At 38.9% G+C, this 26406-nt stretch overlaps 1 protein-coding gene across 1 annotated transcript; it reads right to left on the minus strand.

Annotated features, from left to right (window-relative positions):
• Positions 1-14742: 14742 nt before the first annotated feature.
• On the minus strand, positions 14743-15876 carry LOC112566926. The gene has a single exon (XM_025243354.1). The coding sequence runs from the start codon at positions 15874-15876 to the stop codon at positions 14743-14745; it is 1134 nt and encodes a 377-aa protein (XP_025099139.1).
• Positions 15877-26406: the final 10530 nt, after the last annotated feature.

Consider the following 26406-nt stretch of genomic DNA (forward strand, 5'->3'; position numbering starts at 1 on the left):
ATTTAATTTTTTTTCAAATTGAACAATTGAGTTAGACTCAGAAGGGACAATTTCTTTTACCATAATTTGAGAAAGTTAATTTACCTGACACCTTCATATTTAAAAGCAATTCGGCAAAATACCTTTCGGCATCAGGCATTTTCAGGGCAGTCATGATGATTAGTTATCAATCAGTACAGGTTTAGATAAAGACAAAATCGAAAACAAGACCACTGATGTACACAAAGCAAGCTCATGCTTGATCAACTTTTAATGCAGAAGGAGTCCTGGACACCCTGAACCACACTCAGACCAAACATGGTCGCCTGACCAAGACACGGCTATACATCCTATTAGCTGATGTCTAATTGACTTTCACTAAAGAACCGCAAGAGAGCAGTTTTTAAATAAAAAGATTAAACTCACAATAAACATTATTTCTTAATACAAAGTAAAATATTTTTCGCCTCAATATCTTTTTAGTGCTAAAGAAACACACCTACTAACATCACTGTGTACTTAATCTTTAAAAACAGTTACCTCCGAAATGTGCATGGTAAAGATTACCTTGGGAAAACACCAACTAAATCCGTTTTCTGTCGAGTGTTCACTGCAAAGACTTGCGTGTATAGGAACCATATTGTGTCATTGTGGTCTGTCGTGAGGTCACGGTCAGTCTGTCAGTTAGTCTGTCACTATTTGTAGAACATAGGGAGCGAAACATTGTGTTAAAAGACATGTCCGATACATTCGTTTCGTTCGTCCTTCTTTTCTACGCAGGTTTTGACTATTGTATTGTTTGGCCAAAACAAACAAGGGAGAAAATTCCATCAGATTCTAGTACTTTCAAAATTATTGATGGCAATTTAGAGATTACAAAGAAAAGGTTAGTACTTTTATTGAAAATACGCTAAAACACAAGCCTGTTGACGGGCAGGAACAGGATGCTTACTCTTGACCTACCTACAAGAGTCCCTTCTGGCACCTTGGTCTATAGAAGTAAGTCACAGAAACAGTCAATCACAGTAATACTATCCTTTACAATGTGAACATCTCAGATCATGACCAAATTCGAATGCGGAAGGCAAAAATTGAAGACCCAGGTCAATTCATAAACAACCTCTCTACACTTACGAGCCATCAAGAGGCTAACGACGACGATGTTGATAAAGAGATTACAGATAGAAAAAAATGAGCAAATGAGAGAATGGAATACGGCGATAGTTTAAGTAGAAACATGGTGAGCGATACACAGCTTGTTTGTAACTAATCATTATGTCATAGTTCTCGTCCTGCAGCTTCTGACAATCTGTCCACAGTTTACATTTGTTTCTTTACTGGTGAAACAATATGGGGCAAGAATCTGATACATTTTTTAGTTTCTTTATATGAAAACTTCAATTAACATGTTCATTTTTTAAAAACAAGTAATTTTATAAATTCTTAGTGCTTTGAAACCGTTAATATTTATTGCATATTATACTTTCTTTTAAGCAATGGGTAATTGTTGCCATACACAGTAAAGTCAGTGTCTGCTTCAGTCAATCAACTCTCTTACGGGGCCCACCTGTCGTTAGGAATACAATCATATATAACTAATTTACCTTTTAAGTTAAACGACCCTTAGCAGGTTTTCTTTTTCGAAAAGAAAATAAAGATTTTAACTCTGCCCTGAATCTCTTTGAACGGTTATAGTAAATAAAGAAGCCGGTACAGCAGTTAATGAAAGGGAATACGTTGACTACTGAATTGCACGATAGGAAAAAATTCGCGTAGCGGCCATAAGGAGAAAATCCCGGAACAATAAGTTGTGTGACCATATATGTAATAAATGGCAGCATGGTTATAATGTATGCACACGACACGGCCACCAGGACCTTGGTCAGCGCCGTATGTTGGCGTTGAGAGTCTGTACCAGACGAGCTAAGTTCTCTCCTGGCAATCATAGCTACCTTTAGCTTGACTACAGTGACTAGCGTTGCCAGGGTGACGACGAGACAGGTGATTAACGGAACGCTGGAGTTCAGGATGGTGTAGAAAAGAAGATCGAAGATAAACTGATTCTTTAACAACAACGTGGAAGGTCCCAGCCGCCAGTGGATGATGTCGCTGGTCTCAGTTCTAACAAGTTCGAATCGAAGCGGCAGAATGATGAAGCCAGCCTGCAACAGCAACACGAAGGATCCGAGTATTGCTCCCATGGTTCTAGTGCGCATGAGTGAAGTGGCATGGAGCGGAAACATCACGCAGACACATCGTTCCACTGCGATGACCATGTTGTAGCAGCCTGCCGTGGTTCGAAACGCATAGATGATACCAAATGTATACTGCACGGTTCTGAAATAAAGTTCCTCTGTGCTCGGTGATAGGGCCAAGTCGAGGACGATCGAGGTCGAACTCTGCAAGAAGGCAAAGGCGGGCAAAGCCACGTCCACGGCCGCCAGCGAGAAGAGACAGAGGTTCATGCGGTCCCGCAATCCCTGTCGGAGGAACACCAGGCAGTTGACGAGATTGGTGAGGACACCTACGAGACACAAGATGAAAAGAAGGAATCCTGCGAAGATCGACCGTGTTACTTTATAAAATTCTTCGCTGACTAAATCGTCTCCAACTGCCGCTGCTGGAGCGTTGCTGAGATTGACATTGGTGTGGTCGAAGACAGTTTTCAGTGTGTTGTTCATAGTAACAAGATAACAGCATCACAAATATTTCCATATCCACATGAAAGTATTTCTTAAGGAGCATTGCAGATCCATACATCTCATTACGAGGCTGAAAGCTGGCATACTGCTGCGATTCTGAGTACGCTCTAATGATATGATTTTTTCAATCGTAATTTTTATAATCTAATTTACTTATGTTATCTCTCTACAGGGACAGAACAAAGAAAATTGACTTTTATTTTTGTATTCATTATTTTTTTACAGTTTTCTTAGAGTTTTTAGTTTTCCTATTATTTTTTTTTTCGTATTTTGTACTGAAAAAGTGCCTGTGAACTTCTTAGATGCCATTTTCAGAACACGAACTTGACATTAAAGTAAACAGAAAAAAGAAAGCTTTGTGATTTTTATCTGTTTATCTGTTTTTGCCCACTTCTTAATATGTGAATAGCTACAACTGCCAGAACTTAGATAACAAGTCCTTTCAGGCTGTATCGGTATCGAGTTTCTTATGTTTTTTCAACCTCCTCTTTTATTTTTAATTTTTCAATTCGTGTTTTTTGTGGAATTCGAAGGTAATTATTTTAATTTAATCCACTGTTATTTTATTTTCAGAAACAAGGAAAGCTGGTGTGGCTTTCTTTTGCTGAATTTCTTTAATGACTCATAGTTCTAATATTTCACATTTTTAAAGGGTGGTGTTAAGCATAAGATTAATGTAGCTAAGAGAGTTTACACAACCTTTGTGACAGAGTTTTTGACTATTTCTGCTCCCGAGTTTCACCAGCATCTTAGTGCTTTGTGTTAAGAGGTCTTTTCTTAACTGGACAAATGCCAAAAGTGTTTCTAGGTTTGGCAAAGGGACGATCACAGGAAACCGATGGCGTTGGGGCAAACGTTCAGGGCATTAAAACTTTGGTCACATTTTTGCCACCATGATAGGGCATTTGAAGGTTTGTTGTTTTCCCAAGTTGAGGACGGTCATTACAGTGGATGATTTGAATTAACATTGTTTTTACTTTAGAGATCTCATTCTCGTTGTTACCATAACGTGGGTGAAACCAATGCTGGGGGACTGGAGACCCTTTGTTGTCTTCCATTAGTGCGTTGATGTTAACAATTTTCTTGTCAAGAGATTTCCACACAGTTATTCATTTGCTTTGTGTTTGCCTTGCTCTTTTAGCTTTCTGAATCGTTCTATTCCTTTTTGCTTTGCAATAACTTGTCTAAGAATCAACTCTCACTGCAAATTTGACTTTCTGGTCCTTCGTTTTACTCTAATCTCCTTAAATACTTTCATCGAAATAGAAAGACAGGTTCTGATTAACTGTATTTTAATTTTATGAACATAGCTATTTGTCAATTTACGAGTTGGTGATTTCTCAGAGTTGATCAAAGGTGGTGAGAAAAAGATAATGAAGAATTCTACAACACTCTACCGGAAAATCTGACCAACAGATGAAAGAGCTCAATCTACTTTATTGAATTGAGAGTACTCATGAAGTCCAATTTCATGTTAGAATAATTTTTATTTCCCCGTAAAAGAATACAAAATATAAACAGAAAATAACACAAAATCAGACAAAATTTTCAAATCCTAAAACGTAGTAGTAATTGAAGGTATATTCTCCTGATAAACACGGTGCGTAATCTTTTCACAGATGTCAAGAAATACAAGAATGAAAATAGTTTTTTGTTTCTCTCCTCATATTCATAAATATTTTTTTCGCTATATAACTTATTTAAATCGTTCACAAGCATGTGGTCTGGACAGAAGAGACATTAGACACAATATACGGACAATGACGTTACTTTGACTTATACATGCGAAAAGATTTCAATTTCACGAAAATGCAAAATAAAAAGACTACCGAGAAAAGTTTGTCTTAACGATGCACAAGGAAGTGCGAGATTTTGACGAGACTGCGTGGTACTCTCGGTTCTTGGTACTGGACTAAAAGGTACTGTGAATAATGGTGCTCTTTAATGTTTTAATAATTGCATCCAGTTTGAGGTCATTATTGTATTTGTCATCAGATTTTCTTGATACCATGGAGCTGCTCATGGTGTGTATCACATTTCAGTCAATGGCATCACACGAGAAAGGAACCAAACAAAATCTGCTAAATAGTCCTTGCCTCCAAATACACTGCTCACTCAACCTCCACCCCTTTCTTCATTAACATCTTCTAATATTGTGGCTTCATCGTTGCAATCACGGGTTGTAAATAAATGGTTTTTCCCATTATAATAACCGGCCATCAAACAATTTAGTTTGACTTGTAGAGAACATAAAACAGTTGTATGTGGCAGTGTCATTGTTCGTTTGAATGGAGTAACTCTGAGACCCGTTTGAACGAAGAAACTAAAAGACAAAAATGAAATGTTAATATCGAATTTATGCACGAAGACAGTTGTAATCTGTCAAAATAGAATACGAGGACAAAACTCACAAAGGTGCACGATTTTCAGAACCCTTTTCAAAAGATATCACAGACAGTGGAAATCGTAATGGTTATACAAAGACGATGGTTGGGTAGATGTTTCAGACAGATCAGCTACGTGTTTATATTAGCTGATGCTAGAATGTTTGGAGCTAACAACAGAAATCACACTGCAAAACATGATCGTGAATGATGACTGGTGGATGTTTCCGTAAACTTCCTCGCAAGACTTCCTCCAACATCCAAACCTGGATTTTGTCTGAGTGATAGCATAGTAGTTGAATAACATAAATTAAATAAACTACAAAGGGGTCCATTTTCTGTCCTTTCTTCTGTAAATACTTTCCTGAATTAATTATTATAAACACTTCTGACTACAATTTGCAAATGCGTTTTGAAATCAGACGATGCACAACATAGTAATCTGTAGAATTTTGAGACAGGAGTCTGTGTATACATCTAATAACAAGAAGATACAATATTGGAAAAAGCTTAGGACACTAAGGCAAGATTAGACATGCTGTTATCAACAGAGACAACATGGGAACTGTACGCATACTGAAGATGAGGTGCTCAAGCTGGGTGGGCACGAAACAACAAATGCCTTCGCTGCTCTCTCTCTCTCTCTCTCCAAGAGTCTGGGAACGCAAAGAATGGCTAAAATAAAGACGAAATCACTAGTCATACCCCTCCTAAACAAAGAAAACAGAAAGCAGTGTCAAAACTACAAAACCATTAGAATCATGAGCATGATCAGCAACTTTAATTAATAGTCATGCTAAGCTAACAGTCATGCTTTCAGTTTTGAAATCTCATTAGCACCACTGCGGAATGACTAGCAAAAGAACATGGCGACTTCATAATATGGAGAAGATCATGAGAAATCTTCAACTGTGGGCCTATCACCTACTGGGTCAATCCATTAGCCAAGCTTCGAAAGAATGAATGAGTGCGAACAAAGCTTACATTTTTGAAGAGATGACTGACTGATGCATTTATCTTTGACAATTTCAAGTTAGATATCGTAAATTTAAACTCTTATGAGGTATGCGTTCTAAGATTTCCAAAACCAGCTGATTATAATACTAAAATATGTTACAAATATTGAATGTTTTAGTAAAGATTAACTCACCTAAGTATCGCGAGCGTAAGTGGTTCACTGTGTTTAAGGTTCAGAATGTGGAAGAGAAATAATTATGCCTTTCTCTCTTTCATCAAGTTCTCACTCTGAAAGCTTCTATGTGAGCAAATTCTCGAGGAAGCCTTCGACTTTTAGCTTTCTCCTGACCAGTGCCTCTTGTTTACTTTACACAAACATGGGCAAATGCAATATCGATGTACGATGGTATTTTTTTATTTAGGTATTGGGATGAATACTTTTCCAACTGACCTGTCTATGGGGTGCGGTCATCCTGGATAAATCGGTTACGAGTTCTGCCGGCTTTTCATGTCACCCGTATGGTGCATCCCAGAAGAAGAGCCACAGTGAAAACATGTTCTTAAATAAAGCAGGATGTCATTTCTCTGAATGGAGTCTGGACGAACTGCTTCCGACTCTAGACTTTTGGTTACTGCCACTTGACACAACATCAGCAAGAATTGGGCATTAAATATTCTACATGTTCTCGGGAATATAATTAATACCAACTGGAGGTAGTTCATGCCAATAAACATCGTTGATTGCATTGCATATGATAAAGCAACAGACATCGTGGGACTCAATCGAGAGTAAATAATAAATGTAGCGGATGAGCAAGAGTGAAAATCATTTAGTAAGCGTTTCTTCTTTTTTTCAAAGTGTTATTTTCTGTTAATTTATTTGGAATACATTCCTTTGCATTTAAATGACAATGGTTACACCATTTTGGTTATGATCATTTGTGCTGCTGATCATTTGTCTTACTTGTCATCTCTATGATGACATAGACCTTTGCCAAAATTCGGAGTGTAACAACTCTACAGGGTTGGGTGATGCTTGGCAAGAGATTGGCCATTGGCCATTGGCAGGTAAACCCCTGTTGATGTCGGTTGTTCGCTGCTGACATCAGTCTCACCAGAACCACAAAACTGTTTTTGTTATTTTAAAGTTTGACTGAACAATTATTGTTTGTATAAATTGTTCCTTATGTTAAGAACATTCGCTTTATTCACGTTCTGTTAAAGTTTATATAATTAACTTTAAAACCTCTAATTTGTTTCGTTTAATCATCGGTTCGAAACGGAAGTCTCGCTGAAATTTTTTTTTATTTGAAACAAGCATAAACCTGACAGCAATTAGTATTGCCATTTTTAATGTTTTAATGATGATATAAACACATTGTTACTTTATTCCGTCATTAATATATCTTAATATGCACGCGCGTGCGACCAGACGTGTGCGCGCCAGCCAGTCTCGCTTTTAGATGATTAAAGCATAATAACAATACTAAAACATTATTTCATGTTCCTGAGATTTAATATTTTGTGTTTTAGACATTAAGCACGACTATGACAATAGAAGATTTAATATCCTTTAAGACTTTCTGTAATTGAGCAGGAATGTAGACAACGTGTCGAAAGCATGCATGAAGGTTGTAAAGACAGAAAACAAAAAAACAGTACTTTCCATTTATACTGCATTCTGTTAACACAAGCCACAGGAAGTGACGTTCTCCCAACAGTTGATGCTGGATGCTGCCATTGCGACCTGTGGTTGGTTGTGAGGAGGACCGAGAAACTGTAGTTATGGAAGAAGTTGAAGATTGCAGACTACGAGCTCAAGTTGGAGGAAGAGATGTCCTCCGCACGCGGTGCCGCTAGATGTCGCCACAGAGACGCTAGATCGCGTCGGAAGCGGGTCGAGCGATTGTAGTAAACGAAGAAGTTGAAGCAGCTGTTGACGTGGGCGAAGACGTTGACGACGGTGCTGCAAGTCATGTACAAGTTGACGAAGCGACCAAAAAGAGAAAAATCCGGAATAATAAGATGCGCGGTCACGTAGACTACAAACGGCAGCATGGTCACGAGGTACAGACACAGCACCACGATCAACACCCTCGTCAGCGCCGTCTGGTGGCCGTGGGTTTCCCCGGAAGTAGAGCTGGTTTTTCCTCTCCATCTCAAAACGAGTCTTAGCTTAACTACCGTCACGAGCGTTGCTAAGGAGACGAGAACGAACGTGACCAATGGTAAGCTGACGCTGAGAATAGTGTACAATATCAAGTCAAACGCGTACTGATTGGTCAAAGACAGCTTCGACTGACCCAGACGCCAAAAAACTTCCCCTTTGACCTCATAACTCACGACGTCGAATTTAAGCGGGATGGTGAGGTAACCTGCTTGAAGGATAACTAAGATGGCGGCCAGGATGAAGCCCATGGTTCTGGTCCTCATGAGCGACAGAGCGTGGAGCGGGAAGAGAACACACGCGCAGCGCTCGACGGCGATGACAACCGTGTAACATCCCGACACGCCTCGGAAAGCATACTTCACTCCGAGAATATACTTCGTCATCAGCAAATATTGTTCGTCCCCGAAACCAAACACGTTTAAGTCGCAGAAAATATCCACGATGCTGAAGCCGAGGTTTAGACTTAAGAGGGTCAAATCGACCAAGCTCAAACAGAAGAGACAAAGGTTCATGCGGTCCCGAAGTCCCTGGCGCCAAAACACGAGACAGTTGAGAAAGTTGGTTGGCATGCCTACCGTACTGAGAAAAAGTCCGATGAAACCCGCACACACCAAACGGGTTTTCTTGTTGACCTCGTCACTAACGTCACCTGTGCTCAGTTTTTGTGTGACGTTACCTGCTACAAGTCCTCCCTGCGACAAAACAGTTTCCATGGTGAAATTTCCAGCACTCGACATCTTGAGTGTTCGCAAGATTCATGTAGCTATTGGTTACAACGAGTTCTCTTTGCAGGCGAGAAGAAAGGTAACAAAAAACTTACGATTCTACATTTTTTTTCTCACAGATACATTCGGACATAAAATATTTCTCGTGGTTCTTCTGTTTTCGCAGATGTCTGTGAAAGACCCTGACAAACCTTTTTAAAGCCAGCGAGTCACTGTAGCCAATCAATTTGTCTTTGAAGCATGACGTGCCATTATCGACTTCAAAGTTTTCTGTCTGTAAACTTTACATTCGGGTAAATTTCTGTCCCTGACATAAAAATGTACACAAATATATGAACAGTTTTGAGTGATGGGAATTATCTTGGACTAATCAGTTGCCAGCATTTGCGGTGCCGGTCGAAACCAAAACTTTAAGATGAAGACTACAAATATTGGCATTTATTTATGTTTCTTGTTTCTTCAACCGTTTACATCAAAATCATTACATTTCTGTAATTTCACAAGGCACGAGATTCTACTTTCGAGAAAACGTTTGTGTGTATTAGCCAAAACAAAGATATTGTGGCATAGACTTTTAATTTTTGTAAAAATAAAACTTACCTAATTTTCCGCTGTTTTTTCATGTTCTGTACCTATTGGATGGGTGTGGCACAGACATTGGGGAGTATTAAATTTGTTTTTGTGATAGATTAATATTAAAAAAAACACTGACACAAAACACTTATTTCCATCTAATATATAAGGCAAAGGCACACCCACTGATTCAAAGACTTTCACTGGCAAACCTTTTTACTCGTATATATATACACGCACACAAATGTATGTTCATACACAGGCACACACACACACACACATGCATCCACGCATCATCACGGGTCCTTCTGTAAATCATTGTGTGTACAGCGCAGAAGTAAAAATGACTGAGATTCACAAATACAAAAATATTGTAAACAATAAGACATTAATTCATTCATAAAATAAAGTCTTTATTTTGTGTCGATGGCTTAGAGAGGTGTGTTGTAGAAGAGTTAAGGTCGACAGATGTGGATCTTGAGGCAAAGTAGTGAAGTTAACAGTCAAGTCTGTATGACAAGAAGAGGGACAGGGATAAATCACCAGACCATCTCTGAACGAGCTGTTGTCTATGAACGCCAGTCTCTTGGTCCTCCGTAATGTGTTGACAGTCTTCTGTTGTTTGTACTTCTTGTCCAGAGATTCGTTTGGTCAGCAGCAAGTCATCAGTTCGCTCAGCTGTCTTTCATCTATCATCTTTGGAGAAAGCATGTATCTATCATTTTCGGTAAGTTATCTGACATCTTTGGGCAGTGACATAACTGCACAGATATCTGTCACCTGTTATCTTCAAACAGAAAGCTCTCATCTATCATCTTTTGTTAGCAATGATTTTAAAAAAATGGACATAAATATGTCCCCCTTAGTATGGTCAACAGTGATGCAAACACTGTCTATGAAAGAAGCAACTCTGGTCACGAATACTAGTCTAGATATCTGTATTCAATGGAGTGCCTTGACAAGTATCCCTGATGAAACCACCGAGTATAAAAGGTAAACAACATCAGTAACAAGGCGAAGGCAGCAAAGAACAGCTCCATGAACAGCGCCGAGGTGTAGAGGAGGGAGTGACAGATGACAGCATGAAGGTCTACCAACTGCTGAAGATTTTTTTTTTCTCCATAGAGTGGACACAAAACTTTAGTTATCAAAGACAATGACGGACATGTTCTGATACCAGTCTCTGTCTAGAAGGGACGGTACCAGCGATCCAGCATGGCTGGTGGTCAGCGGTTGAGAGTTAGACAATGGATAATGATGGATGCTGCTGACTCACAACATCTTAAATTAGACTACAATTAAATATCAAAATAATTTTATTTCGCTTCAATTTTGTTGATGACTCACTTTATAATTATGCTTTCAAGTACGAGATCATGTTGATTATGGATTGCCTAGGAGTATTCTCATTCATTACTAGCGATTTGTTTGGTAGGAAGTAGAAGGCGAGTTCATGTTCATAGCAGCATGGAAGTCGGTTTTCGTTGCGTTTGTCTATCGTGTGTATTTAAGTCTGTCCTTTCTTTCACGCCTTTTTCTATTAATTAACGCCTTTTTGTTTAATCCTCCCTTCCTGCCACCTCTACTTTCTTGATGCCTTCACTCACTCACTCACTCACTCACTCACTCACTCACTCACTCACTCACTCACTCACTCACTCACTCACTCAGCTTCAAGTATCTTTGTCTTTCATTCTTTTCCTTATTTTATCTGTTCCTTCCTTTCCTCAAATTTCTGTCGTCCATATATTTGCCTATTTTAATTTAAGATTTCCACCAATTTTATTGTCCGTCTATCGCCAGTCTATCTTTTCTTCTCGTCTTCCATTTCTTTTTATATCGGTCTGTCAGCCGCTCTGTATTTGGAAAAAAAAAGAAAACGAGAAAAATACGTTTAAACAATAGAGGAACAGTATTATTTAAAAAGTAGAAGCCGCTGTAGTGATATCGAGCTATTACCCTGAGTTGCAAAAAAGTCCTTTATTATGAGGACACGTGGTATCAACTTGTTAATTTTACTATATCTTTTTACATTATAAACAATATTGCTCGACTCTCCGTTGTTTTTAAAAATCGTAAAATTCTTTTAAAGAATAAAATATAGAAATGTTTTCATAAAATCGCTGTCATTTGAATAGGACGTTTTAAGTGTTTCTTTCTTCATAATTTAAAACATCTTCTAAATTAGTTCCAATGATAAAAATTGCAGAATCAGTTTCATGGAAGAGAAAGATGCGAAATAATAAGACGATGACGATTTGTTTCATCGTTGTGGATTTTCGTTAAATGATGTTCGTAGAATGATTGCAAGAGATCATGCTGACTGCTAACGGAAAGATACATTGCCGTTAATCGTTTAAAATGTTCATCTTGGGTTTATTTCTTAAATATCAAGTTATATTTTATCACATAATATAGCCATGTTCTTTACCATGGCATTTTTTCAAAATAATACACTCCGAGATTGGTTTTTCGTCTCATCGCAGTGGTCGATCGTTTATTGTTATCGGCTAAGTTGACCTCCAGAGGTTGGGTGATTATCTTGTTGAACTTTGCACTCTACTTTCTGTGCATGTCACATTGGCCATGCCTACCATTTTCTTTATCTCATTTAGACTTTGACATAAAAGCAGTACTTCAATTGTTGTTCTCCGGCTGTGTATTAGCTTCTACTTTTTTGCTTTCTTTTCATGACAGCTGTCATTTCTATACTAGCACGTGCTGACAGGAGCTTAAATCTTGTTTAAATAATTGTATCTTCTTTTAAAAAAATGGTTAAAAGTTCTAAAAAGCTACTGAACTAATTATATAAATATTTCTGCTTTGTACTTTGAGAAGGACAAGCTCTTTTATTATTCTCAGAGTAAGCTCAGACTCACTAACTTCCGAGTGTTTTCCCAAATGCTACAAGAGATAATGCATCTGATGAAATGTTGGCACAGTGCACTTTCTTTATTAACAACTGTATGCCGGGCGTCACATTCATCGTTTTAGCTCTGTACTCACCTGTAATCTGCTCTACATATCACTGTTAAATGACTGTAAAACACCATCCACTATTCATTGCTGGTGTTTATTTCAACCTGCAACTTTTCTTTGATTTCACTGCCACCGTTATATATACGACTTCATATGAGTCGAAGTCACTGAGATAGTAGATAACATGCGTGGTGAGAGTGCAGTGAAATAAATATGATGAATGTGTGTTCGAGTATTGTTGCAGATTTTTGCAGAAAGATCTGGCATCACCATTAACTTCACAGAGAGCCACTGGAAGTTTGTCTGTCTTGTGTTTTTGTGTTTGTAATGGCTGTGACTGGGTTGTTGTTGTTGTTGTTGTTGTTGTTGTTGTTGTTGTTGTTATTCAAGATGTCTTTGCCAATGAAAACGTTTCTTCGAAGTAAAATTCACAAAACACAGACTATGTCTATGAACTTCCGGAATACCATTGAATCACTGCAAAGAATTGATCAGGACCGAGAAAACTCTGTGGACCACACACACACACATCGCGAAATGAGTAAATCGTAATACTCTTCTCCTACTCCCCTCTCTCCCTCCAGCAACTTTGAGTGCCAGATATAATGTCAGAATGTATGGACTGACAAATGGGCAGTGGTAAGATGAAAGAGATTTTCATGTAGTCTCTACTTGGGTTCGTAAGTTTACGAAACAACTCAGAATCTTTCTACAGTGTATTTCTTACTTCACTTAACACTTTGAACTGCTCTAAGCTGAAATGTGTGATGTTTATCATACCATTGAACAACATTAGTAAGATGTAGTATGTGTCTCCGATATCTTAGCTTGAAATTATTGAAATACTTCAGAACATCATCGACAGATATTAAAATAATAAGGAACTATAATAATTAGAAACTAAAGTAATTGTTACTTAGCTGCCTTTGTAGTCTTTTTATTCTTTTATGTGTTGTCCTTGACATTTCCTGTCCAGCCACCTTCACACACGTAAAGACCTTAAGACACTTTTAGCCTTCCTGCCCTTGATACCAATTTTCTGTTCTTGTGGCTAGCATCTAGGATCCCGATAAACACTTGATTGCTGTCAACATTATCTCCAGTTCTGTTTTTGTTCGACTCCAGTTTATTTTTGGCAGCTGTTGTTTATGGCCTCAATTAACACGACAATTGTGTGCTGCCCTGAATGTGTACCTGGTGGACCACATCAAATCGGAACGCGCCATTTAATTTCTCTACCGGCTTCGCGGAGACGTACCCGCCTCATGTGGCCCACCCTGTATTTACACTCGTTTGCCTGTCTTTGTGTCTTCAGTGTGTCAAAGCTTTCTTTACTTCTTCGACCTGGAAGACAACATATCTACGAACGTCCCTGCAGCAACATGGTGCTTAGCTTACCACTTAGTGTTAAAGTCTGTTGAGTAGACTCCTGTAGATAAGTTCATAAGTTTGTCATCGTGTTTACCTTTATTACCCAAGATACCTGAGAAAAGTCGGCTGTTGTCTGTTTGATAGGGTATGACGCCTCAACAATCGTAATATCAGTGAAATTTTGCATCACCAGAAAGAACGATGCAGGTAGACATGGACTATCAACTGTGGACTGTACAGGTGCACGGTCTTCTTTCTTATTTACCTGAACTACCAGGTGAACGACGACACAGTGACACCTGACGTTGACAAAAATAACGACCACTCTATTATCAAGGAGAAATCTCAGTAAAAAGGCTGTAATTTATCGCCAAGTATATGCTATCAGAAGTGTCCTTTAGAGCTAAGTTTGAGGACTGGTGTGTGAGTGAGATGATTGGGTATGATGATGTTCACACCTGTGTTATCGAAGTACAAATGTAATCTATATTACATACCTGATAGGTTAAATGTAGCCTTGGGTGATTTTATGGATCTTGGAGCAATGAATGTTCGTTCAAATGTAAATATACAATACCGTGAGAGCAATTACAAATATGTTGGTTTTTAGCACGATAGCGTCTGGAGATTGTTGTGAGAAAGGAATACCAGGGGTATGGGTTGAGCTAACTTTTATGTTCTTGCTTCACGGTGGTTATGATCTTATTTCCCCTGAATGACTATGAACATGCTGGTGGTCAGCTAAGGGTAAACGTAGGACACAGAATTGACCATCCTTGAAGCTCTAACCATCACTAGCAATGTTCAGAGAGAAAAAAAAAAACAAAACCCCACACACGATGTTGTAACCGAACCACTTCTCCGTATCTCGAATGCGAGCAAAGTATTTCTGTTCGTGTTGATCATAATGAAGTTTTCTTGCGGACACTAACAGTTTTTTGAGATAGCTGGGTTGGCTTCAGCGTTTTTTGACCTCTCAACAAAGCGCTCAGATCTTCCCTGAATCGCGTGGAGCGACTGTAGTAGATGAAGAAAGTGAAGGAGCAGTTGACGACGGGGAAAACATTGACGACGGAGCTAAAGGTCATGTAGAGATATGCGTAACGACCGAAGGTAGAAAACTGATCCTCAAACAAATAGCCAGCGATGTATCCTACAAAGGGAAGCATGGTAATGATGTACACCAAAGACACGACAACAAGGACCTTTGTCAGCGCCGTCTGGTGTCGATTGGCATCCTGACTAGTAGAGGTCTGATTCTTTCTCCATTTTATTGATACTTTCAGCTTGATAACGGTAATTAAAGTCGCCACAGAAATGATCAAAAACGTTACGAGGGGTAAAGTCGTGCTTAGGACGGTGTACAAAATAAAATCGAATACAAACTGGTTTTTGAGCCACAGTCGGGAAGGAATCAGACGCCATTGGACGGTACCCATGATTTCAGTTTGGACAAGCTGAAATTTCAGCGGGAGGGTGAGGAAGCCGGCCTGAAGCAGCAGCGGCAAGATGGCCAGCAGCACGCCCATGCTTCTGGTGCGGATGAGGGCGGCCGCGTGCAGCGGCAACATGACGCAGATGCAGCGCTCGACAGCGATGACGACGTTGTAGCACCCGGATGTGGCGCGCAGCGCGTAGATGGAGCTGAGTGCATACAGAACAGCCTTGTAGTAGTGCTCCTCGTCAAATCCCAACACTTCTAAGTAACTCAGCATGGCCACGAAACTGTAGCCGAGACTTAGAGTCATGAGCCCGAGGTCGACCAAGGCCAGACAGAAGAGGCAGAGGTTCATGCGCTCTCGCAACCGTTGTCGCGCGAACACAAGGCACGTGACCGCGTTGCTGGGAACTCCTATGATGCTCAGCCCAAGGCCGATAAACCCGACACAGACCAGACGAGTTATCCTTAAGGCCTCTTCACCGCCGTCTCCTGTGGATTGCACGATTGTTGTGTGGATTATTGTTGTGTCGATGATTGTTGTCTCGTTGCTGGCATTGAAGCCGCTAGATAGTGAAGTCTGCAGAGTGTCGTTCATAACTGTGACTGTCGATCTACAGCCTGTACTTATTTCATCTTATTGCTGGGATTTCCGCAGAAGCAGATCCTTTGTAGGCAATGAGTGTTTTTAGGACATTGCAGGTAGGTTTGCTCACAGACCAGAGATTCGCCACACTGCCTGACCTGCAATTCTGATGACAGAAGATGACCTGTCATTCACAAGTCTCTCGTCAAAACCTGCTAAGGTACTCTTCTACTTTTGCTCAAGAAGTACCTGAAAATACATTCTTCTAGCATATTCGTTTTTATAAATGTTCTTGAGAATTGATTAGGGTGTTTGTACTATTATGGAATTTAACCATCTGGTATTTGAAGAAATTGGAACAAAGGGAGGGGAACGAAATCTGAGTATACACTTTCGAAAAAATGTTCAAGAGCATTTAGTACATTTTTCAAACATTGCTGTTTGTCTTTCTCCTATTCCAAACACATTTTAGTGCTTTTCCTAACGAAAGATAAGAACTGTGTCGATACTGCCTTCACAGCCATCTTTAAAAAAGATTTCTGACTATCCTTTGATCAAGCCATCAAGCCTTCTTCTGTTTACATCACCTTGTTTACTCCTGAAATCTTATCCAAGGTAATAACAGTCTAATTTCTGTGTTTGTAGAAGGTGGCAGCCGAATCTCTTTTCTAATAAATCTCTTCTTTGGTATATTTGTCTTTCTCTCCAAGTAAAAACAGTCATTTGCTACTAAAATACCTAAAACTAGCTGCATAATTACAGATAATGTTAAGGCCATGAGTGCGTGCTTTATTTTCTGAAGTGTTTTATTCTGTGATAAAATAATAATATTGGATAACAGGAATAATGTACACAGCTTGCTATTTTAAGTCAGGGAGAACTTTTTTTTAAAAGCTTCTATGACTTAGAGTGAGTGTGTGTGTGGTGTTTCTTTCTTTTCTACATTCACAATTTATTCTTGTTGGTGCCTAAATTGTCATTTAAGAGAGCTGCCACAGTTCTCTCCCTTCCTAAAACACAAATTTTTTTTATCTCTATGTCGGTCTTATTCCTGTATACCTGTCTGGTAATCTGTTTTTTTTTACCTTAAAAATTTTACTTATCATGGTTGTTCTGTAGATGGCTAGATATGCAGTGGAGCAGGTACACCTGTACTTGCACGAGTCTCCATAGGAGGCGGCACCAGCGCAAGGCGGAGGGGTGAGGGAAGGGAGAGAACAGATAATCAAAACGTTAGTCGATGGCTGGGGAAACAGTAGGTGAATCTTAGTAGGCTGTGCAGTAATACACATCTGTAGTCAGTTCTTGAGCTTCACAACATAGCTGACAACAATTATGTAGGCGTTTGTCGACGCTAGGATTGTCAAGATGTAAACAAATCGACCGTGTCTTGTGTTTGCGAAATGCTTGCTGGTAAATAACTGTAAAACAAACAACATATGTGACCCAACTCTATCTCAGTCAGTGGTGTTTACACGTCAGCAGTCTACAGCTATCTTCAGATACACGAATGTCAGAAATACTAAGAATTCTTGTTGTTGTTTATGTTTATTGTGATTTAAGCATCAGCATGTATTAAAAATTTAATGATGGAATTACTGTAAAGGTACACCTATGTAACAACAAGCTTCATTTAACTACTTTATAGGTCTGTTAAAATTTATAATAAATCTTTTGTAGACCATTTCTACCAAAGAATGGGAGCAGAAGCACGCGCTGGCTGTTTTTGAAAATACACGAAACATTCAAGGGAAACAATTCAAAGACTAGCACTAGTTTCGGTGTGAGATTATAAACCCTTTGTTAGACACCTAGTTAAATATCTAGTGAGGTGTACTTTTTTTAATGACTTGGTAAGACTTAATGCAGTCAGCATACTATTCCTTAAACTTAGCTGAAGACTGCTTTCTTGAGAAAGCACAGGAAGAGTCATCGCCCTTGACGTCATGGTTGTACATGACTACACTTACCTGACCCCTCAGCCAATTAGAGGGTTCGGGTTATGTGTTAATGAGGTAAAATTGTGATAATTTTTGCTAACGAAACAATATTAACATTTCAACATAAGCATAATTTTCAAATATATTCCTATGATTTTAAGATCTTAAGGGCTGAATGAAAGCTGCTTCGCTTTTGCAACCTAAGTTTTCTCCCTTTAGTTGTAAGGCCTGTCAGTACACGACCCTAACCTCCATCGTCAAAGTTTGTCCCGTAATTAAATGTTTCTTTAACCTCTTCCTGAGTCTACAAACACTGAGGTCTCGCTCACTTTTAAGTGGCCCGAGCATCCACTAGAACATTCCCTCGTAATGACCATCTTCTGGTGTATACTTTGCTGGTTATAATGACCACTGACCATGTTGCCTCGATGTCTATTGATCTGCTGTTGCTTGCCCTGCACATTATAGCTGTCAGTAGGGTAGATTTTCTACCCTTCTTTCTAAAGTCTTTCTGTCCACAGAAAATATTTACTCAAGGTAACAACTGCCTGTCATTAAAACATTGACACACCCTGTGATGCTACACTGCATTTGTTTGCTCACCTCTTTCAGGCCTGCTAACCCCTTCTCTCACAATCCCATAATAATCTGGTTCTCAAAATCAATTCTTACATATCTGAGTGGCTTTAGTACGACCTTGTCTCCCCTTATGTTTGTCCAAGGAGGCAGCGCTATTTTGTTTTCGAGTAAATCTCTTCTTTGGTAATTCCATGTTGTTTCACAGGATCGCTCAAGGTTTATTGATACTCAATATTCTACTGCACTTTAACTTGTTATCTCTTTAAAATTATAAAAAAAATAATTATAGTGTACCTTTTGAAACATTTTTTCGAATAACAGTGAACCTTATGATGCATAATTTCTTTGAAGAAAAAATAAGGACAGCGGTCCTTCTCCTATTCCGTCAAACTGAGAAGAGCTTGACCGGTCTGACTACAGGCCCTAGCAAACATGTACCACATCTTGATACCCCCATAACCCAAATATAAATAAAACCCAACAAAACAAAACAACACAAAACAAAAACCAAACCAAAAATAACCTGTCAATTCAGATATCAACCACCATGTTTGTACATATTTTCTCTCTACTATTTATTATTGCCTTGCTTTGAATTAATGTAGTGTTGTTTTTTTTTTTACTTAAACCAAGGGCTAGATGTAAAAAAGCATAACTTTTGTGTATTCTGTTTGCCTATAAATAAAGATTTATCCTTTGCATGTATCTGTATAGAAACAAAGGTGATTCAGCCAGCAGCATGCACAAACAGCCAACGTTTCCCTCGCACGAAGTACAACACGCTTTATGCATCGTTAGTCTTTATACAACACAAATTAACATCAACTATCAACATATTTTACAAATATGATCATAAGAAAGCAATTTTCACTGTCAGTCACAGCTTGGTCATGTCGCTAGGACTCCAATGAAGGAGGAGGAACTCAGATTTGCTTCGGTAATGAACTATAATTTGTGTTGTCTCCCTTTACTACACTTTGCTTTCACTCTCTTCGTGTCACGCATGACGATGTTTGAAACACTGAAGAGTATTCTGTGGTAAAATAGAGTTATGTTTCATCAACATTATTATTTTTTGTTAGCTGTTCATTCTGCTGCATATATGCTGAACACACAGTGATAGGAACAATTAGAAAGATTCGATCAACAGCTTTGTGCCATACTTGTCTACTTCAGAACCTTCAAACGGATTATCTATCATTATCATCATCATCTGTGGTAATAAAATCCTTCATCTTCTTTTTTATCATTATTTAGAGACCCAGTAGAAAGACACTACTTTTAACACAACACTCATCAGCTCTCAACATTCAGAATAATTTGGAAAAGCAGACCACACGTAAGAAACACTCGTGGTCAGAGCAGCTGCAGGTCGACTAAATAACATCACACACCAAAATAAAATTAACATCACAAATTAAAATATCATTTCGAATATGCTATTCTTGTATTTTATGGACGATTGTAGGGAGGATTGTTGGATTGCTGTATCTGACTGTGATGTGAAGGACAGATATCCCGAAAACATACGATACGCGGTTTATCAAAAAATATAACATCTACGTCTTGTGGGGAAAACGTAACATTCACGTTTTATGCAGAGAACGGAATATTCACGTCTTGTGGGGCGAAAGTGGTCGGCGGTTATACACCCGTTTTATAAATAAAAATATTTATTTATTTTAACTTAAGTGAAAGGTTGTTTTGATAAAAAATTATGTATGAGTAAAATACATTATTAACTCATGACACGGCTACGAGTTGTTCAACCGGCAGTATTACTGAGTTCACCTGAATGGTGGCAGTAAGTTGCTCTGTATTGTCCGTATGTTGTGTATATGCCTCCCGTGGGGCCGTAGCTATGAAATGAGAGTAAGTCGTTCCTGGGCTACATCAGAACCTACAGGAAATGTGTCTTGTGTCCGACAAAAGCGATGTCCAGAGTTCGCGGTCTCTAACTTCATGTTTCTGTACTTGAGACATCTTTGCCCCCTTTTAACTGCTCTCTCTCTATATATATATATATAAATCCACGTTTAAATGTAGATATTTTGAGCAATGTACTAGTGCGACTCAGCTTGAGAATTTCAGACATTCTGTTACATACTTGACTGTCCTCAATAATATAAAGCAGGTATTTGCCATATTAATGACTAGCAAGAACTTCACGTTTTATCATTTTGTCCAAGACATGTAGGTCTACAGACCTGTATGACCCGATAAGGAATCATCGTAGACCTGATACTTTCTGCCTACTTGAACTCTTTCTTGTCTGCTTCCTACTGTCTGACTGTTTCGTTGTCCAGCTTTGTGTCTATTTGTCCCGCGTCTGTCGGTCCACATACTTATTTGTCTGTTTTTCCTCTGTCAATCCTTTCGGGGGTCGATTTTGTAAACCGTCAACTTCTCTTTCCATTTCTGTCTTTGTTACTGTTGCCATGCTAACTTGTGAATGCTATCGATACATTTATGTGCACAAGAGCACTTGCTTAAGTATCTTTAAAACTGATTAAAAATGTAAAGAAGTAAAAGCTGATGTTTGACTGTTTGTCAAAACAACAAACAATCATCTTATTCCCTGAGCTTCATTAAGACCGGTCGGTCAGGTGACAGGTGAAAGCAGTTTGTAAAATGTCAGCATCTCGTCAACGCTTAAAATCTGTTTCTTTCTGGTATTTGTCACAAGTGTTAGGCATCAAATGGATGAGTAACAAAACGTACAACCATCTAAATACTGCTCTACTACCAACGACACATACATGACAAATAGCTTATTATTGCCAAATAATAACGGTTTTCGAACTGTAGGTATGGCAAGTGGCAAATATTTTCGCAAAATGAATGCAGTTTCCCGAATGGTAGATAGTTTATGTTATTGCGAAATGAGCAGTTCTCTATTGACACAACACACTGTTCTCTCCTGCTCTCTACTCCACCAATAGTCTGCTTGATTCTAAGAATCTGAATATACACCAAAAATGTGAAAACATTACAGAAAAACATCAGATATGAATACCATTTAGTTTTAAAGGTACATGGAAACTTCCACAAGAGTTGATGCAATTATATTAATGGTGATAAAAACTTGCATAAAGAGGCGCTAACACATTTTATACAAACTTCCGCAACAACTAATAGCAAACTACAGTTTCCAGTCGTTCAAAAATCAAGGTATGACATAATACCAATGTAATAATGTTATATATATTTTGACATCCATGTACCGAATATTTCAACACTTTCCAACATGAGATTATTAGTATATAAGAAATAGTCAATCTATAAATACTTAGCTGCCGTTATGTGTTTTTCTTCCTTTATACTGTGTTTCCTTTGGTACCTGTTGTCCTCGACTCATCACAAGCGTGGATCTTATTACACGCTTTAAGCCTCAGGCAACTTGGCTGCACTTGTCTCCCTTTTGTTGTTTGTTTTCCTTGCATTTTGGATAACTATACTGCAGTTTACAATGTTTGTTTTCTTCTTCCTACCTGCACTTTTATATTAGCTGTTATTCGCATAGGATATTTTGGATAAGTAGCCTTTAAAGACACTGGCTTATATCTTAGCTGTTTTGACATAAATTTAATTAGACAGATGCTGCATATTCTTCAGTAAAATTGATTTAGCTTAAACATCTTTGCTTCTGTAGTTAACAAGTTGCTGTATTTTGTAAATATTTTTTTCTCTGCTAGGTGTCAGAACGAAGGAATTCTTTTACGGATGGAGGGAGCACTTGCAAGTACTTGGGACTTCGCCTTTTGTTGACCACCACAAAGAGCGCCGAGATCGTCTTTAAACCGCGTCGAACGAGTAAAGTAGATAAAGAAGTTAAAAGAACAGTTGATGAGGGGACATACGTTGACGATGGCGCTGACGGTCGTATAAAGATAAGCGTAGCGGCCAAAGGGAGAAAACTGGTCCATAAATAAGTGAACACCGGGATGTATCCCCACAAGGGAAGCAAGTTACGATGTAAACCAAGGATACTACGACCAGAACTTGTTTCGTCAGCGCCGTCTGCGTGGCGGTGACGTCCTTGTTTGAGTGGTCGTCTCCTTTCCCATTTCATAGATACTTTCAGCTTGATACGGTAATTAGAGTAGGCCACAGAAATAGCAAAAAACGTAACGAGGGGTAAGTCGTACTGAGGATGTGTACAAGATGAGATCGAATACAAACTGGTTTTCCAGCCCAGTCGTGAAGGAAGCAGATGCCACTGGACGGCGCCCATGTTCTCCGTTCGACAATTTGGAATCTGAGCGGGAGGTGAGAAGCCGGCCTGAACAGCAGCGGCAAGATGGCCAGCAGCACGCGCCATGCTTCTGGTGCGGATGAGGGCGCCGCGTGCAGCGGCAACATGACGCAGATGCAGCGCTCGACAGCGAGACGACGTTGTAGCACCCGGATGTGCGCGCAGAGCGTAGATGGAGCTGAGGGCATACAGAACAGCCTTACTGTACTGCTCCCTCGCCGAAGCCAAAAGTCCTAAATCACTGAACACAGTGAGCGAGGCTGTAGCCGAAGCTAGCAACATGAGCACAGATCAACAAACGCCAGACAGAAGAGGCAGAGGTTATGCGCTCTAGTAGACGTTGTCGGACTAAACGAGGCACGTGACTGCGTTGGTGGGGACGCCGACAAGACTCAGCCCGAGGCCGATGAACCCGACACAGACGAGACGAGTTATTTTGTAGACATCTTCGCTAACGATGCTGCCGCCGTATGTCATCGTTGTGCTGCTGCTGATGTTTGAACCTTTGGGAGGAAGCGACACATCTATAGAGATGTTCATGGTTCTTACTGGTCCATTCTCTTCTAATTGGTCTTACTGAAGAACTTGATCTTTAATCAGATATTTTTATAGAAAGCCCCATTCCCATACACTGGATGGCTGAAGTCCGCCGACAACAAATTTGCAGTCATCATGGCCTATCTCTTACATGTTTGTCTGAACTCTCAAAAAATAAAATACCTTGCCTGCAATGGCCACGTTCCGTCTTATAAACTCTCTTCACCATTGATTAGACGATGAACAAGTACTGAATCATCGAACATGTTTGAAAAAGGGGAAATACCCTGAGTCTGCTGTGAGTGTTTTTTCTTCCAATAAAACACACAAATATTCGTTGACATGGCATTCACTTTCTCGTAATGTATTGCTGATGATCTTTTTATTCCTATAATTGTTTTATTTTTTAGTGCATAATATAAAAACTGAGTCAACATAGCCAGGTTTGTATAAGATTTCTTATTACTTTCAACAAAGCCTTTAAGTTTTATGCTTTACACTCCTTATCGTTTCCTCGAGAAGTCTTATCCAACCTGATAATCACAGTTTGATTTTTATATTTGTATAAGGCGGCTGAAAAATCCCTTTGTTGAACTAGTTCTTCCCGATAGTATTCTCGAGTTCCGCCGATGCTGATTCAATGATACGAAAATACCCTTCTGAGAAGAGCACTTGCCCCTGCTATGCCTTTTGAGGACATTATCAAATGCCAAGGGACTGATCACACTACATTTTAAAAACATTTTAATAGAGGAGGTGTTCAATTTCTTTCATAAAATATTAAGACAGACTTCAATTTATGTGAGCACTTGTCCAAAGTTCGATTCAGTCCAAACAAATGTATGTCCTATTCAGTCATTGAGCATGACAGCAGATATTTGCTGAACTAACCTGCGCATGCGCGTGCTGGAATGAAGTAACGTGAGGACATGGAGACTTACCTGTGTAGACGTGCGCTCGTTGGTCTACCGTACCTAGCATTTTCTCTTAAAATCTTTCTAAAGGGTTCACGTAATTATCTGAACTATATTTGAAGCCGAAGTAGGCTCTTTGTTGTGGTACATATTATGTTTATTAGCTGCCATATCTGGACATTTTGAGTTTAAAACGAGATAGTAATTTTTTTTTATCGTCGCATATGACATCGACTTTCTTTTAGAACGGAGTTCTGGGGCGATATTTTCAAAACTGTGCAACTGGAATAACGGTTTCTATCTCTTACTTTTCTCATATGGGGTAAAGAGCATGAGTAAGGAATGCTAAACAATCTAGTCCTGCCGACAAGACCAAGTTTATAATTTTGCAGTCACCCTGCGTTTTCTTTATCTTGGATCCTTTACGGTAATTATTATTAATCGCCATGCTTTGCAGATGAGGCAGTGAGACAAGTAAGTCGTTTCTCTAATTAACACAAGGGAAATAGTGCACTTGATCTCAGACAATATGTAATGTCAGTAAATGATTAGAAAATCATGGTTAATAAAGCTAACTTTGGGATCAGTACAGGAAAGAGCGTATGTTTCTGGACTGCTGCTTGTTTTCTCCGACCATCTCTCAGCCTCTCTCGAATTTGTAGGCTTTCAAACCTCGGTGAACCATCTAGAAGTTTATAATATGGAACCGTGATAATATTCTTAAAGTCAACAATAAACTTCCAAGAAATGTGTTTCTTAGATACTTTTTTGAATGGGAAACTAAAATCCTCGACCGCCACTTCCCACGATTTATGGCCAATAAACTCCTTCCCTGATAACTTATATCTGTGAAGAGACTCCTAGCTGAAAATAATGCCAATAATACTCTGAATATAATGAAAATAATACTCTTAAAACACTTAGAGATAGCACCAGCACTCACCACAGTATCCTAGCAACTCTGTTTGACTTTGTGTAGATTGGTTTACTTTCTTCACTGAGCTATTTATACTGACATAAAACTGCATAAATTGTAAGTACATAAGAAATTAGTCGTATTTGCCACGATTTAGCACTTTTGCTACCCGCCCTCTATGGGAGAGCATTTAAATGGCACACAGAAAAAAGAAGACGAACCCGGCCACTACAGTAAATAATATCTTCGAAGTATCCATGATGTAAAACGAATAATGCAAACATTTCTTATAGTACTATTGAAGTCTGCAGCCGATCAGCAACAGATCATGAACACTGTCATCATTTGACCAGAAATTATACGAGAACAGAACATTTACACTCTTGTGTAGGAATAGTATTCAATGTACACTCTGTTGGTGAGATACTCCAGCTACTACAATAGCAATAGCAAATAATAGCTCTGTGGTTAGTATTTTCGATTCCCCCCTAAATGACACTTTCGGAAATAAGTCGATAAGAAGTTTGTTTCCATTAAATATTTATTAAAAGTCACCTACGTTCAAACTTATGCTTTGTGCGTACATATGTGTTTGGGTGTGCGGTCACACGAGTGAGTCTGCAGTATGATGAATTACCTTTTTTTTTAATCTCAGGACAAGCAGAAGGAAGAGAGAGAGAAAGAGCACAGATGGATGGTGGGTGAATAAAGGGAACAGAAGACAGCAAGAGTTAAACTGCAGTAATAAATATCAGTAAATCCCAAACCTCAACTTACAACAACAAATAAATATTAGGAGTTTTGCAGTTGCAAGAATAATTATTGCCCGATACAAAAATCATCGATTATATTCGTCCTCACTTATTATGCCATGAAGCAGTATACCAGAATGTGTTCAAACTCTTGCCTCATCGATGTTCTGTAGATATCAGCTACTTAAAGGGAGTGGCAGGCAGGAAGAGAAAATTGTCTGAAGTACACACCCCGTACACATTCGTCCTCTTCTATCATTAAGTCACAAAATGTACACCCCTGGAATAACGAAATTACAATATAAATACGCGTACACAGGAATCGGTTAAAGCTAGGTAAAAAAGTAATTTTTTAAGAACACGAAACGTCTGATAAAATAATTTAATACATTTTCCGTTAAGCAAAACTATCAGGTATCAAAGAAGCATCAATATTTGCTAGATTGAAAGTACATGAAAACTTGCACAAGGGACTGAGTGATTTGTTTCGACCACTTCTCTCTATTAATTACATGAGAACTTTTACGAGAGTAGAAGCATATAGTATTCAGAATAATGAACTACGTTCAAAAAACTCACGGCGTCGATCCATGAAAAACCAGCACATTCTTGCGCTGTATGTAAAAGATACAAAATCAAAGAAGGTAGA

The sequence above is a fragment of the Pomacea canaliculata genome, linkage group LG6 (assembly GCF_003073045.1).
Source record: "Pomacea canaliculata isolate SZHN2017 linkage group LG6, ASM307304v1, whole genome shotgun sequence".
Classification (NCBI taxonomy): domain Eukaryota; kingdom Metazoa; phylum Mollusca; class Gastropoda; order Architaenioglossa; family Ampullariidae; genus Pomacea; species Pomacea canaliculata.